This window comes from Oncorhynchus tshawytscha, linkage group LG34, assembly GCF_018296145.1.
Source record: "Oncorhynchus tshawytscha isolate Ot180627B linkage group LG34, Otsh_v2.0, whole genome shotgun sequence".
NCBI classification, from domain to species: domain Eukaryota; kingdom Metazoa; phylum Chordata; class Actinopteri; order Salmoniformes; family Salmonidae; genus Oncorhynchus; species Oncorhynchus tshawytscha.
The window spans coordinates 10093208-10109035 of NC_056462.1; the positions used below are offsets into that span (position 1 = coordinate 10093208).

The 15828-nt window shown below is 43.3% G+C and overlaps 5 protein-coding genes across 9 annotated transcripts in view; 2 read left to right on the forward strand and 3 right to left on the reverse strand.

Moving 5' to 3' along the window:
- The window catches only part of LOC112231940 (zinc finger protein 583), a 969163-nt gene that overhangs the window by 357813 nt on the left and 595522 nt on the right, over positions 1–15828 (forward strand). The window lies entirely within an intron of this gene.
- Positions 1–15828, reverse strand: part of LOC112231889 (zinc finger protein with KRAB and SCAN domains 8-like) — a 359191-nt gene that overhangs the window by 173779 nt on the left and 169584 nt on the right. The window lies entirely within an intron of this gene.
- Positions 1–15828, reverse strand: part of LOC112231888 (zinc finger protein 629) — a 233573-nt gene that overhangs the window by 59851 nt on the left and 157894 nt on the right. The gene's annotated exons all lie outside the window — the stretch shown is intronic.
- On the reverse strand, positions 1970–6417 carry LOC112231909 (zinc finger protein 34-like). Of its 2 annotated transcripts, XM_042311939.1 has the most exons (4): positions 5367–5859; positions 4786–4916; positions 4436–4585; positions 1970–2246 (listed from the first exon to the last, which is right to left on the reverse strand). In XM_042311939.1, exons 1-4 carry the CDS (start codon positions 5647–5649, stop codon positions 2100–2102), a joined length of 711 nt encoding a protein of 236 aa, XP_042167873.1. In that variant the 5' UTR covers positions 5650–5859; the 3' UTR covers positions 1970–2099. The 2 variants fall into 2 exon arrangements, with proteins under 2 accessions (XP_042167873.1, XP_042167872.1); XM_042311938.1 differs by lacking the exon at positions 1970–2246 and having other exon boundaries at positions 3409–4585; positions 5367–6417.
- Positions 7386–12156, forward strand: LOC112231613 (zinc finger protein 23-like). Its single transcript, XM_024398304.2, has 3 exons — positions 7386–8266; positions 10329–10459; positions 10659–12156. The coding sequence occupies exons 1-3, from the start codon at positions 8020–8022 to the stop codon at positions 11889–11891; spliced, it is 1611 nt and encodes a 536-aa protein (XP_024254072.2). The 5' UTR covers positions 7386–8019; the 3' UTR covers positions 11892–12156.

Below are 15828 nucleotides of genomic sequence, written 5' to 3' on the forward strand. Positions count from 1 at the left end.
CGTGTTTAATTAGCCAATTTACTGACTAGGCATATTGTCTGACTGAATACTGGGACCTTCAGCAGTACCTTCCCTTTGATTACAGCAAGAGTCTCCTTATGTCTCGGAGCCATTTAACATGTACTGTATGTAACCACTCAAATTCTTACAAACTTCTACAAACACAAGAACAGACTTATATTCACTTGCCTCTGGCTGCGTTTACAGGCAGCCCAATCCTGAAATTTTTCCACTAATTTTTACCAATCCCAGATCCTTTTTCAGTGCTGATCTGATTGGTCAAAAGACCATTTGGTGAAAAAAAATCAGACTTGGGCTCCCTGTCTAAACACAGCCTATTTGTCCTATACTTCAGGCGTGTCTGGGATATATATTTTAGCTGGCACACCTGTGTGATCTTTTATACATGAAGAATAATTTATTCACCCTGGATATGAGACTTGCATTGATTTTTAGACCTCTTTGAATCAGAAGTGCCAAGTGCTATCTTGATGGAGAAAGTCTGCATGTTGTCAGATGTTTAAGTTACCATAGTAGTTAGTAAAAATGAGAACAGGCTAAAACAGTTATGGTTTTGTAACCTATTAAAAAATGAACATGAGTAATTTATACAAAACTTTATTGCATTTGGTGGTCATCCCCTTTAATTTGGCCCTCTTAAAACCTTGGTTGCATCCTTCCTCAGGGAACTGTCTGCTGATAGCTGACAACATGGTGGCAGGTGTTTTGATGTGCTGCTCTAGCGTTCCATGGCCCAACAGACTCCCCTGGGGACAGGGGGATGGACACGTTCGTTTTTTATAAAAGTCTGGGAAGCTTATAGAGGGAGGAGAGGGCATGAGTTGGAGTGAGTATAGTAAATCCAATCCAACCAGTGGCCCTGGATTATATGCTACAGTATGTCATCACACAGACAGCCATAGTGAAGGGGGTTTAAATAGAGCATAAAGTATATTACCACCAGCGGACCTTGCTTCTCTGTGCTCTGGCGAAATCGCAGATAATTGGTCAGAAGCCGCTGGAGGTCCTTGGAATATTCTCTCTGTAGCACCTGTAGAGAGATGGATAGAGGTACTGAATGCTCGAGAGAGCAAGAGTTAACATTGACATTGTCGATTGAGGACTATAAGGGTGCCTTCCAATCAGACAAATGGATGCGTAAATGGCACTCCACCTCAATGGTTTTCAATGGGAAGATTGTGTTGGGGGGGGGTGCTAGGCTTGTGTTGTGCTGTCCGACATAAAATAGCCCACGTCTAATATTGAATGAGCTTCCCAAGTTACAAGTTTAGCTACAATTCTGCATGAAGGAAATAGATCCACCCATGCTATTCTCTATCTAACCTTGTGAATAAACTCCAAGAACAAGATGATTATCCTGGTGGCTGGGAGGTTCCCAAGTTCTTGACATCTGTCTGGATGTTAGGGATGTGCTTCAACCTGAGGAAAAGAGCAGAGAGGGGGAAGACATGAACCCCACTGCTTACATTTCAGTGCTGGTTCAAGTTGTCACCAACTTTTTCAGTCACCAATTCATCAATGAACAGGCAGTGAAGTAGTTTGATAAGTGTTCAAAACTCAGTAACAAGTCATTAAAATATAGCTAGCATGTTGGCAAGTATCCGGCCAGCAACCTTCACCTGTCGACGGCAACAGCGTTCACAGGCTCCTCATCTGTACAAATAACCCCAATGTGAAACATATTTAAACTGACATTATTTGTTGCTTAGTTCTTTACTTATTAGATGCATTTAATATCCAGAGCAAAACCTAGCCTGGTGGATCCAGCCTGATCCCTTTGTACCATTCTATTGCACTTCGCATTTGATATCTGAAGTGAAGTAGAAAGGTGAACACAGCGATCTGGTTGGTTCCACCAGGACCAGGCTATTTATAACCACCATTGATAGTGTGTGTGTGTGTGACCCACTTGTACCTTTGATGAGTGGCCAGGAGCTGATGTATGCTGCTATGCCCATCAATGGGGCTCTGGAAAAGACCTCGACTCTTGCCTGCTCACCAACGGTCATCAATAGGGAGAACAGAAATAGGTAGGTTTAGTCTGACCCGTTCAAACTTCAACATAGTACCCGTTTGTGTCAGATATTACCTATCCTAACTGCCATTGGTGATAGAACAGTGACTATGTATGTGTTCACAGAAACATGTATGGAGCCAGCATATGGAGACTTGCAAGATGATGTGATGGAAGTCCAGACTGGCAGACGGGCTTGATACTGATGTCTCTGAAGGGAGAAAGACCGGGCACTCAGCATTAACATTTTACTAGACACAATTTTACTTGTATTTCTTTTATTAAATGGTATCAGACAATATGTGGAGGGAGGAACCCTGTGTATTCTGAACCAGGATCAGGGATCTCCTGTTGTGAGCGGGACACCACACAGGAAGGTATAGCTACTCGGACATGTTTGCTAAGGTAGCCCCAAAACCTCCAGACAAAATGCAGATCGGCACAATATTTGTATCGGCTGGGAACGACAATAAAAGATGAAAGGTTCACATTGTTATTTATATCAGCAGAACAGTGCTTCTATTGTATTATGTAAAGTGTTTTTTCTACATGGACCTGTGACTATGTTTGAAAGTTTTCAAAACAATTTGTTTTAGAATATCTACATACATTTATCAATTACATTCTTCTCATATTACTCTTTAGGCTAATGATCTATTCAAAGCTTCTCTATATCTGCCTGTAGTTATTGAGCTCAACTTGCAGGAGGTTTGTTTGTTGTGACTGAGTGAGGGGAAAGCTGTGGGCAAGTTTCTGACACCCACATCAATCCACACACCCAAGCCAACTCACGTTTGGCTTCTGTCATGGCCACCAGCATTTCTTGAGGAGCAAGCCAAAAAAACAAGGCCAAATCAGCAGGTGTAATTCCCCTTTAAAGCATCACACAATCTAGTACATACAGTTGATTTTATTAAAACACTGCATATATATTGAAAAATATGTTTAAAATTTCTACCAATCGATTGTTGAAAGAACAGACGACTCTCGGGCGACCAACATTTCTTTTAGTCGGGACAGGCCAAAATTTAAACTGCAATCATTTTCTCATAAAAATTGTCTCGGGGGAAAAAATAAAGTAGTTGAATATACATCAAATAGCCTACACAGTACAAACACAATATGTAACAGACTTTTTAGGCTTAAATACAATGTCTGGATGCAATATTCTACCCAGGAATATTCAACACTGAAATCTGTTACTCTCATCATTCCAAATGCATCTGTGGATCTTTTCAACTGACAATACTGAAAATCAACCTGTCTTTAATGCAGGGTTTGATCTAAACATCATAAGCTATTTAGTGGAATGGTTTTTCTGCTCCTCTCTGAGAACCTCTTCCCACATTGCGTAGAGGTGAACAGCCTTTCTCCCATGTGGACCTAAATGTGCATCTTCAGCTAGTTCTGATGGAAAAACCTCTTCTCACACTCGGGGCAGCTTTAATATTTCTCCCCTGTGTGGACCCTCCGGTGCCTCTTCATGCTGGACGAGTGGGAGAAGCGCATATGACACTGGGTACAGCTGAAGGGTTTCTCCCCTGTGTGGACCCTCTGGTGCCTCTTCAGATTGCCAGCCTCAGCAAAACGCATGTGACACTGGGTACAGCTGAAGGGTTTCACCCCTGTGTGGACCCTCTGGTGGATCTCCACCTTCTGGAGGCAGCTGAAGCCTTTGTTACAGAACATGCAGAGGAACCGTTTCTCTTTACTACTGCCTGATGTTGCTCCCCCTCCCCTCCCATTGGCCCTTTGGTCCTTTGAGTTCAATACCTGATCAAAAAGGATGCAGCCCTGTGAATCAGAAGGCCCCATCAACGTAGACACTGGGTCCCGATCCCTGAGCGTGTGTAAAGGGGAGTGGGTTGCGACGTTTGGATTTGTCTCTAAGCTTTCCCTGTAATCTAAGAAATCTCTGCCTTGTGAGTGTCCTTCCCCTAAGTGAGTCTCGTCTGCATTCAAGGTCAGAGGAGAGTCACCCTCCACTTTCACAGTCACTTCATCTATGACTATAACCCCCCCTTTCTTATTTAGGCACCCTTCAGAGAATCCACTACTACTGTAATGGTTCCAGTCCCCTCTGGACAGATCAGCCTGTGTGTCTAAACCCAAGGGCATGTTGTCAGGGTCCATCTCTGTTGCGTAAGAACAAGACGGAACATCCCCACCAGTGTCTAACGTGTCACCATCACAATCTCCACGGGAATGAACCGTTCTTTGGCTCTGGTGAAATACGGGTAAGTACTCTGAACCAGGAGCAGGAGGACAGCCCAGTGGCCCGAGCCCCAGTCTCTCTGGGTCTGGTCTGTGGTCAGATCCTGTGTGTAAGAGCCTGTGTGTTGCAGTTAAAGTCTCTGTGTCTGTATCTGACTTGAGGACGATGTTCGGCGTTCCACTGACCTCGGTGATGCTGGGTCGGGTCCTACATGGCGCTGGGGCGGAGGTGGGGTCCTCCACGGCTACAGGGGGCTCTCTAGTCTGGATGTCTCTGCTGTGCCGTGGCTCCTTCTCTCCTTTAGTCCTCTCCTGCTTGACCCCAGGACCTGCAGCCTGATAAGAACAGAGGAGGTTATTACCGGTTCATGAGTTGAATTGGATAACAATGTCGTAAGGAAGTGTCACAAGCTTCCCTATGGCAGATAAATTACAACGTAATCAAGTGAATAGCTGAGTGGGAGCCTTTATGAAATAAACCAGACATTTGATTTACAAAGTAACGGTAATATTTTATGCAAAGCTGTTACACTAACCTCTATCACAATAACGTGCTGGGTTGAGGTTCCACTCCCCTCATCAACAGTAATTGGTTGGTCATCTCTCAATGTATTGTGTCCCGCTGGCTTCACAAAGCTCTTGTGGCTTCCAGTGAGATGTCCTTCACCTGAGAGTTATTTGGGGGAAAAGAGGTGGCTAGGTTAGCTTCTGTCAATGCTTAATGGTATATTGTACACCAGTGACAATGTCTAGAATTGTCAAGGATGTAAGGTGACACTTTAAATAACTTGTTGATATTCTATTTATAGATCAATTGATATGTTCCATGCATATATAGCCTCGTTATTGTTATATTCTGTTACCATTTACTTTGTAACTGCCTTTTTGGAAAAGGGCTCATAAGTAAGCATTTCACGGTAAAGTCTAAGTCTGTTGTATTCGGTGCATGTGACAAATAAGTTGATTTGATTTGCGTCATATTGTTTTCAATGAGTAAATCATAGGACATTAGAGGAACTGATATTGTGTCTTTGAGCAAGATAGCTAAATAATCAGGGGAACTATTTCATACTATCCAAAAACGAACGAAGTGTTAACCCAATTGGTTACAATGTACCTCTTGCCATTCCTCTGTATCGGTCGAGGATCTTGACACTACTGGGACGACTGGCGAGGACGCGCTCTCGCGTTGTCCTCTCTGCGCGCTCCCGTGCCACCTTCAGTTCCAGTAACTGTAGTTTCCTCCGCAATCCCCTGTTTTCTTTCTGGCTTTGAGTTACTTCCAGACGAAACACTGCATAGTCGTCGTCTACGAGTTTACAGATCTCTGCCACGGCTGCATTCGCTAGAACCTCCATGATGGAGGCTATCTGAGTGTGAAAACCCACACAATTGGCCATTGTTAGTTAACGTTACCACCTAGCTAGATATCATCAACCAAGCCCTGTCTCCAACGCGAATTAACGACTACCTGTGGTAAGTATGTGATGATGTGCAGTTCAATTGGTCATATTTTAAGTTCCATGGTGTTAATAAAGGTCTAAATAACAACACCAAAAACGCTAACGTGAAAAGTGTTCTTGGTCAACGTTTACTTCCGTTTACTACTTCTTCTTCTTCAATGGTATATTGGCTTTAACACAATTTAGTGTGCATGTCGCCACCTACTGAGTAGGATGGAAACAGGATATATTCATACAAACGACCAAAATAAATAAACTAAATCAAACTACTTTTCTGTTAAAAGTAAAACAGATCTGACCCCTACACAGGCTCAAAATGATCAGAAGTCCAAACTACTTTTCTGCTGCAGCCACAATAATGTCCAGTTTCTTTGACACTTGAGCCGTACAGTTTTGAACTGGCAATGAACACCACCTGGCAGCAAAATTGTACTACAGGCTGTGGTGCATCCACTACAATATCTTCGTAAGAGTCGCTTGTTTTCTCACCTCTTTAAATCGCATAGGAAATTTGATTGAGGTGTCAAAAGTTAGCAGTCAATCTCCTTCACCCTTACAGGGCACTCCAGGAACTCTGGATCATGATCCCCACCACAATTACAACACCTTTGTCCTTGTAAATCAAATAAATGTTTCTTTGTCACATGCGCCGAATATAACAGGTGTAGACTTCACCGTGAAATGCTTGCTTATGAGCCCTTCCCAACGATACAGTTACATTCTTTTTTATAAAAATAGTAACACGAGGAATAAAAAACACAAGAGTGAAGCTATAACAGAGGGAACCAGATCAATGTGCAGGGGTACAATGTTTTGTTTTATTTATTTAACCTTTATTTAACTAGGCAAGTCAGTTAAAGAACAAATTCTTCTTTACAATGATGGCCAAACCCTCCCCATTTTACTTGAGATATGTACATAAAGGCAGGGTAAAGTGACTAGGCATCAGACTAGATAAGATTAAGATTAAAGAACAGAGTGGCAGCCACATGTGGTGTGTGTGTGTGGGGGGTCGGTATGCGTATGTAGTGTGAAGACTACCTTACCTCTGTATCCCACACCTACAATTATCTGTAAGGTCCCTCAGTCGAGCAGTGAATTTCAAACACAGATTCAACCACAAAGACTAGTGAGGTTTTCAAATGTCTTGCAAAGAAGGGCACCTATTGGTATATGGGAAAGAAAAGCAGACATTGAATATCTTTTTGTGCATGGTCAAGTTATTAATTACACTTAGGACATCTACTTTGTGCATGACAAGTAATTTTCCCAACAATTGTTTACAGACAGAGTGAATTATAAGTGAAATAATCTATCACAATTCCAGTGGTTCAGAAGTTTACATACACTAAGTTGACTGTGCCTTTAAACAGCTTGGAAAATTCAATAAAATTATGTCATGGCTTTAGCAGCTTCTGATAGGCTAATTGACATCATTTATCAGAAGCTTCCAAAGCCTCTAGCCACAAAATTAAGGAAATTAGAAGGGGGTGGAAAATGCAGAAAATGGCCTTTGCAAATAAATTCATTAAAAATCCTACAATGTGATTTTCTGGATTTTTTTCCTTCTCATTGTCTGTCATAGTTGAAGTGTACCTATGATGAAAATTACAGGCCTCTCATCTTTTTAAGTGGGAGAACTTGCACAATTGGTGGCTGACTAAATACTTTTTTGCCCCACCGTACATGGGTTCCTTGAGTGGCGCAGCGGTCTAAAGGCACTGCATCACTACAGACCTGGATTTGATCCCAGGGTGTATCACAACTTGGCCTTGATCGGGAGTCCCATAGGACGGCGTTCAATTCGTCCGGGTTAGGGGAGGGTCAAATACTTTATAGGACAAACTTCGTCAGTGTAGGCAACCGAAATTAATAATTATTGTTTGTATGACGAATTTTGGCAAACATATTTATTTATAGACTAATACACTTGAAACAAATAGCCAAACCGAAAACTGCAGACATTACTGTTATTACTATTACTGCCGCGATCAAACCGGCATAAAAAATAAATGATTCAGCCAATAGCTTATTTTTTTGTGAACAAAATGTGCGATTCACACTCCGACCTGTGAAAGGCAGTAACACAGCGTCTAGTCTGCCGGAAAACCACACACAAAAAAAGTAAACAGTGATCAAGTACAGTTTCCAGGTTAGCGTTGTTGTTTGGGGATTTATTAACACCCTGGAACTCAATATGACTCATTTAACTGCACAATATCACACACTTACCACATGTAGTATTTAATTCGCATTGGAGACAATACGTTTTCAATAGATGTTATTTAGGTAACGCTAGATAACTGTATGGTTTTTCACACTCAAATAGCCTCCATCATGGAGGTGCTAGCGAATGCAGCCGTGGCAGAGGTCTGTAAACTCGTAGACGACGACTATGCAGTGTTTCGTTTGGAAATAACTCAAAGTCAAAAAGAAAACAGGACATTGCGGAGGAAACTACAGCTTCTGGAACTGAAGGTGGCACGGGAGCGCGTCCTCGCCATTCGTCCCAGTAGTGTCAAGATCCTCGACCGATACAGAGGAATGGCAAGAGGTACATTTAGCAGAAGGCCAAGGCTGTAAATATATGCTTGTCGCCTCCTGCACATGTGTTCAGTTGTGTGTGAGCGGTCCAGCTGCGACATCATCGCTCAGAGAGGTCATCCCTTTGAGTCTCCATGCTGCCACCTACCTATATGTAAATCAATATCTCAGTGCAGTGCATCTCTCAGGAAAGGTGGTGGTTTCGAAAGGAGTGGACATTTAGAAAGGAACCGTATAAGGAGATGTGGGATTTTCGAAAGGTGCCACTCATTACGTCATTTGGGTTATCGGACGTTAGTCATGGTCAGCAGAGATGACAGCAAGGATTTGGAGTTAATCAAAAAAATATATATATTGTGAGCTGTGTCTTTGAACGTTACCTACCGGTAGCCATGTTAAGTTAGGCTAAGTTTTTTGTAAATGTAGATAGTATCTAACGCTATCAATCAAATGTATTTATAAAGCCCTTCTTACATCAGCTGATATCTCAAAGGGCTGTACAGAAACCCAGCCTAAAACCCCAAATGGCAAGCAATGCAGGTGTAGAAGTACAGTGGCTAGGAAAAACTCCCTAGAAAGGCCAGAACCTATGAAGAAACCTAGAGGAACCAGGCTATGAGGGGTGGCCAGTCCTCTTCTGGCTGTGCTGGGTAGCGATTATAATAGAACATGGCCACGATGTTCAAATGGTCATAGATGACCAGCAGGGTCAAATAATAATAATCACAGTGTTTGTCGAGGGTGGAACAGGTCAGCACCTCAGGAGTAAATGTCAGTTGGCTTTTCATAGCCGATCATCCAGAGTATCTCTACCACTCCTGCTGTCCCTAGAGAGTTGAAAACAGCAGGTCTGGGACAGGTAGCACATGCGGTGAACAGGTCAGGGTTCCATAGCCGCAGGCAGAACAGTTGAAACTGGAGCAGCAGCATGGACAGGGGACAGCAAGGAGTCATCAGGCCGGGTAGTCCTGAGACATGGTCCTAGGGCTCATGTCCTCTGAGAAAGAAAGGAAGAGAGAGAGATTTAGAGAGAGCATACTTAAATTTACACAGGACACCGGATAAGACAGGAGAAATACTCCAGATATAACAGACACCCTATCCCCAGACACAAACTACTGTAGCATAAATACTGGAGGTTGAGACAGGAGGGGTCAGGAGACACTGTGGCCCCATCCGATGATACCCCCGGACAGGGCCAAACAGGGAGGATATAACCCCACCCACTTTGCCAAAGCACAGCCCCCACACCACTAGAGGGATATCTTCAACCACCAACTTACCATCCTGAGACAAGGCCGAGTATAGCCCACAAAGATCTCCGCCAAGGGGTGTGCCAACCCGTACAGGAAGACAACATCAGTGACTCAACCCACTCAAGTGACGCACCCCTCCTAGGCACCAGTAAGCCAGTGACTCAGCCCCTGTAATAGGGTTAGAGGCAGAGAATCCCAGTGAAGAGAGGGGAACCGGCCAGGCAGAGACAGCAAGGGCGGTTCGTTCCTCCAGTTCCTTTCCGTTCACCTTCACACTCCTGGGACAGACTACACTCAATCATGGGACCTACTGAAGAGACAAGTCTTCAATAAAGACTTTAAGGTTGAGACAGAATCTGCGTCTCTCACATGGGTAGGCAGACCATTCCATAAAAATTGAGCTCTATAGGAGAAAGCCCTGCTTCCAGCTGTTAGCTTAGAAATTCTAGGGACAGTAAGGAGGCCTGCGTCTTGTGACCGTAGCGTACGTGTAGGTATGTACGGCAGGACCAAATCGGAAAGATGGGTAGGAGCAAGCCCATGTAATGCTTTGTAGGTTACCAGTAAAACCTTGAAATCAGCCCTTGCCTTGACAGGAAGCCAGTGTAGAGAGGCTAGCACTGGAGTAATATGATTTTTAAAAAATGGCTTGCTACCTTAACTTATAAAGACGTTAAGGTAGCAAACCAATGCATTTTTTATTATTGAATATTGTGTTACCTTACATCCTTGCCAATTCTAGGCAGTATCAATAGTGTACAATATAGCATTGATAGTAGCTAACCTAACCACCTTTTTCCCCCCAATCACTCTCAGGTGAAGGAAATCTCACTGGAGGCCACAGGAGCTTTGTGAAGCCAGCGGGACACAATACATGGAGCGATGACCAACCAATCACTGTTGATGAGGGGAGTAGAACCTCAATCCAGCACGTTATCATGATAGAGGTTAGTGTAACAGTATTACATCAAAATTACAGTACATCAAATGTGGAAAGTTTATTTCAGAAAGGCTCCACTCAGCTATTCACTTCCTTACATGTAACATCCTCATTTATCTGCCAGAGGAGCTTGTGAGACTTCCTTACTACATTGTTATCCAATTAAACTCATGTACCGGTAATAACCTCCTTTCATCTTGTGTCAGTCTGCAGATACAGAGGCTGCAGGTCCTGGAGGATTGTCTCTGGTCAAGCTTGAGAGTTCTGAAGGAGAGGAGGACCCACAGCACAGCAGAGACATTCCTACTGGAGCAGCTGGTGCGCCCCCTGTAGCCATGGAGGACCCCGCTACCCTCTCAATGCAGCCTAGGACCCGATGCAGAATCACGGAGGTCAGTGGAACGCCGAACGCCGTCCTCAAGTCAGAGACCGAGACTTTAACGGGGCTGGGACAACTTGACTCTCCTCCTGCTCGCTCAGAGTATTTACTTTATGGTAACATGAGCCTGAGGACGGTTCTGCCCCTCCAGGACTCATGTGACGTGTTACAGACTCAGAATGACCCGTCCTGTTCATATGTTACGGAGACAGAGATGATACCTGGTGACATGCCATTGGTTTTGGATACACAGACTAATCCAATGAGAGGGGACTGGAACCGGTACAGTAGTAGTGTATACTCTGAAGGGTGCCTAGATAAGAAAGGGGAGGATCTGGTCATAGATGAGGTCACTGTGAAAGTGGAGGGTGACCCTCCTCTGACATGGAATGCAGACCAGACTCACTTAGGAGAAGGTCACTCGCAGGGCAACACCAGTGACTTCTTAGACTACAGGGAAAGCTTACAGACAAATCGAAATGTTGCGACCCACTCCCCTTTACACCCAGTGTCCACATCGATGCCACCTTTCGATTCACACGGCCACGTCCTTTTCGATCAGGAATTGAACTCAAACGACAGGGCTAGAGCGCAGGCTCAGGAAGGGGAAGCAACATCAGACAATAGTAAAGAGGAACGGTTCCTCTGCATGTTCTGTAACAAAGGCTTCAGCTGCCCCCAGAAGGTGGAGATCCACCAGAGGGTCCATACAAGGGAGAAATCCTTCAGCTGTACCCAGTGTCACATGCACTTCGCCAAGGCTGGCAACCTGAAGAGGCACCATATGGTCCACACAGGGGAGAAACCCTTTAGCTGTAGCCAGTGTCACATGCGCTTCGCCCAGGCTGGTGACCTGAAGAGACACCAGCGCGTCCACACAGGGGAGAAACCCTTCAGCTGTAGCCAGTGTCACATGCGTTTCACCCAGACTGGTGACCTGAAGAGGCACCAGAGGGTCCACATGGGAGAGAGGCCGTTTGCCAGTACGCACTGTGGGAAGAGGTCCTCAGAGAGGAGCTACCTCAGGATGCACCAGCAGATAAACCATTCCACTCTATAACATAGAAAGTAACCATTCCACGCGATAGCTTCTGACATTTAGATCAAACCCTGATTTAAAGACAAATATACATTTTCATTCTTGTAAGCAGAATATATCCACATATGCATTTAGAATAACGAGAGTAACAGATTTCAATGTTGAATATTCCTGGGTAAAATATTGCATCCAGACATTGTGTGGAACACCTTCCTAATATTGAGGTGTCAAAAGCGTTCCACCGCATGCTGGCCAATGTTGACTTGCTTACCACAGTTGTGTCAAGTTGGCTGGATGTCCTTTGGGTGTTGGGCCATTCTTGATACACATGTAAATTGTTGAGCGAGAAAAACCCAGCAACGTTGCAGTTTTTGACACACGGTGTGCCTTGCACCTACTACCATACCCCATTCAAAGGCACTTAACATTTTTTTGTCTTGCCCATTCACCCTCTAAATGGCACACAATAACAATCCATGTCTCAGTTGTCTCAAGGCTTAAAAATCCTTCTTTAACCAGTCTCCTCCCCTTTTTATACACTGATTTTTAAGTAGATTTAACAAGTGACATCAATAAGGGATCTTAGCTTTCACCTGAATTCACCTGGTCAGTCGGTCATGGAAAGTACACTAATGTTTTGTACACAGTGTATATCCACCATGATGGGCTTCACAGCAACAGTAAACATATCTAGACAGGAGAGATGCTTGTTCAAACTTTAGAACTTCAGTTGATTGCTATAGCACCCTCTTGAGCCAATCAGTGTAATTTTGTAAATGCCAGGGCCCGGTTTCCCAAAATGGTTCTGAAGATGACAAGGAAGAGAGTGGAGAAGAGAAAGATGCCCGTCACCTTTATTAATTCAGCCACTTACTTAGATAACTAGCAAGTTAAGCTTAGGCAAATTGTGTTGCTCCATTTTGTAAATGCAGATGTAAACGCAGATCTAAAATGCTTATTGTAATCTCTGTCAAATGCAAGATTGACTTTAAGCAAAACATTAGGAAATGTCGCTGGCTACATTCTTTCTGTGAGAAACATTAGAAAGACTATGGCCATACATCGCTTTTGCAAAAAAAATACCTTGCTTTTTCATTCTAAGTTATTTTATTTGTGTGGCTGCCAGTCAAATAGCTTTGCACTTCTGTTGTCATCTGATGAAAATGAAGCTATTTTCTCCCGAATGTATTTATTGTGAACGAAAACTATAGTTGCACATCCCTGATCACTCTATTGAAGCCAAAAAACACTGACTTTCAATATAAAACGCGACCCCTGTCTACACAGCTGGACTCACCTACTCCCGCTTTCTCCCGTTGTGCTATTTGCAAACCAACTGTTTTGGGGAACTGCGGTAAAGCTTCATAATGTAAAATGATGTCTAATGAAGAACGCTATATGCTTTATCTTCCGACATATTGCACAAGTTGACTGCAGGTACATGCTTAATAGGATCAGATTCGTTTTTTAAATTTTCACCTAAAATGAGATACCCAAATCTAACTGCCTGTTCAGGACCTGAAGCAAGGATATGCATATTCTTGATACCATTTAAAAAGAAACACTTTGACGTTTGAGGAAATGTGAAATTAATGTAGGAGAATATAACACATTAGATCTGGTAAAAGATCATACAAACAAACAAAAACATGTTCCGTCATATTTTCGGGAATGCAAGAGTTGATGAGTTAGGATTCTGTGTAATTTAGATGTTGTCCACAAGATGGCAGCAGTGTGTGCAAAAGCTTCAGACTGGGGGGTGAAGCCAGAGACAGCAGTGGGGTCAAACTGTAGAACACAGTTTCTACATTTGAATATAGACATGTATTTTTTCTAACAAAACTACACTACACTTTATCTCTGGAACCCTCAGGATGACAAATCAGATCAAGTTTACTGAATGTAAGTACATTTTTTTTTTTGGTTTCACCTGTATCAAACTGGTTTGATACAGGTGAATGTATCAAACCAGTTGCCGTGATGCGTTTTGTTGTGTATTTCTGTAATAGCTACTGTAAATTGGACACTGCAGTAAGATTAACAAGAATTTAAGCTTGCCCATATAAGACATGTCCCGGAAAGTTGGCTGTTGTATACAATGTTTTCTAGTCACATTATCGCATATTGAGCAACAACCGTCCCGGTTTAGGGACACCGATCCCATAGAGGTTTAAGTAGCTACAAATATAAAAATGTATTTAAAAACTGCAAAGAAATAGTTAATACGGTATTGGTAAACCATTCTGTGGCTGTTTCCAAATACCCCAGTATACACGGTTTACCTCCCACGCCTAGTTCTTAAATGTTTCTACACTCGGTGTATAAGGCATATACTGTAAAACGCTGAAAAGGTCTTATGTATTGTGTTTGTACTGTGTAAGCTATAATGATGTTCACAAATGCCTATTTCATTACCTCCATTCAGTACTTAATTTTTTTTCAAGACAGGATGCATCAGAATATGAATGCAGATTTGTAGTTTTTTATTTTTTCACCTTTATTTAACCAGGTAGGCAAGTTGAGAACAAGTTCTCATTTACAATTGCGACCTGGCCAAGATAAAGCAAAGCAGTTCGACACATACAACACAGAGTTATACATGGAGTAAAACAAATGTACAGTCAATAATACAGTAGAAAAATAAGTCTATATACAATGTGAGCAAATGAGGTGAGATAAGGGAGGTAAGGGCAAAAAAAGGCCATGGTGGCGAAGTAAATACAATATGGCAAGTAAAACACTGGAATGGTAGATTTGCAGTGGAAGAATGTGAAAAGTAGAGAGAAATAATGGGGTGAAAATGAGCAAAATAAATAAATACAGTAGGGGGAGAGGTATTTGTTTGGGCTAAATTATAGATGGGCTATGTACAGGTGCAGTCATCTGTGAGCTGCTCTGACAGCTGGTGCTTAAAGCTAGTGAGGGAGATAAGTGTTTCCAGTTTCAGAGATTTTTGTAGCTCGTTCCAGTCATTGGCAGCAGAGAACTGGAAGGAGAGGCGGCCAAAGGAAGAATTGGTTTTGAGGGTGTTGCTATGGTGACCAGCAAGCTGAGATAAGGGGGGACTTTACCTAGAAGGGTCTTGTAGATGACGTGGAGCCAGTGGGTTTGGCGACGAGTATGAAGCGAGGGCCAGCCAACGAGAGCGTACAGGTCGCAGTGGTGGGTAGTATATGGGGCTTTGGTGACAAAACAGATGGCACTGAGGGTATTGTGATAAACTGAGTAGGGTATTGGAGGCTATTTTGTAAATGACATCGCCAAAGTCGAGGATCGGTAGGATGGTCAGTTTTACAAGGGTATGTTTGGCAGCATGAGTGAAGGATGCTTTGTTTGCGAAATAGGAAGCCAATTCTAGATTTAACTTTGGATTGGAGATGTTTGATGTGAGTCTGGAAGGAGAGTTTACAGTCTAACCAGACACCTATATATTTGTAGTTGTCCACATATTCTAAGTCAGAACCGTCCAGAGTAGTGATGTTGGACGGGCGGGCAGGTGCAGGCAGCGATCGGTTGAAGAGCATGCATTTAGTTTGACTTGTATTTAAGAGCAATTTGAGGCCACGGAAGGAGACTTGTATGGCATTGAAGTTCGTCTGGAGGGTTGTTAACACAGTGTCCAAAGAAGGGCCAGATGTATACAGAATGGTGTCGCCTGCGTAGAGGTGGATCAGAGAATCACCAGCAGCAAGAGCGACATCATTAATGTGTACAGAGAAAAGAGTCGGCCTGAGAATTGAACCCTGTGGCACCCCCATAGAGACTGCCATAGGTCCGGACAACAGGCCCTCCGATTTGACACACTGAACTCTATCAGAGAAGTAGTTGGTGAACCAGGCGAGGCAGTCATTTGCGAAACCAAGGCTATTGAGTCTGCCGATAAGAATGCGTTGATTGACAGAGTCGAAAGCCTTGGCCAGGTCGATGAAGATGGCTGCACTGTACAGACTTTTATCAA

Excerpts from the sequence above, each read along its gene's own strand:
- LOC112231909 (XM_042311938.1), bottom strand. The coding sequence starts at position 5,649 with ATGGCCAATTGTGTGGGTTTTCACACTCAGATAGCCTCCATCATGGAG. Across the intron at positions 4,917-5,366 it reads ATACAGAGGAATGGCAAGAG|GTGAAGGACATCTCACTGGA; the intron begins GTACATTGTAAC and ends AATAACTCTCAG. Across the intron at positions 4,586-4,785 it reads AGCACGTTATTGTGATAGAG|GCTGCAGGTCCTGGGGTCAA; the intron begins GTTAGTGTAACA and ends TGTTCTTATCAG.
- LOC112231613 (XM_024398304.2), top strand. The coding sequence starts at position 8,020 with ATGGTTTTTCACACTCAAATAGCCTCCATCATGGAGGTGCTAGCGAAT. Across the intron at positions 8,267-10,328 it reads ATACAGAGGAATGGCAAGAG|GTGAAGGAAATCTCACTGGA; the intron begins GTACATTTAGCA and ends AATCACTCTCAG. Across the intron at positions 10,460-10,658 it reads AGCACGTTATCATGATAGAG|TCTGCAGATACAGAGGCTGC; the intron begins GTTAGTGTAACA and ends ATCTTGTGTCAG.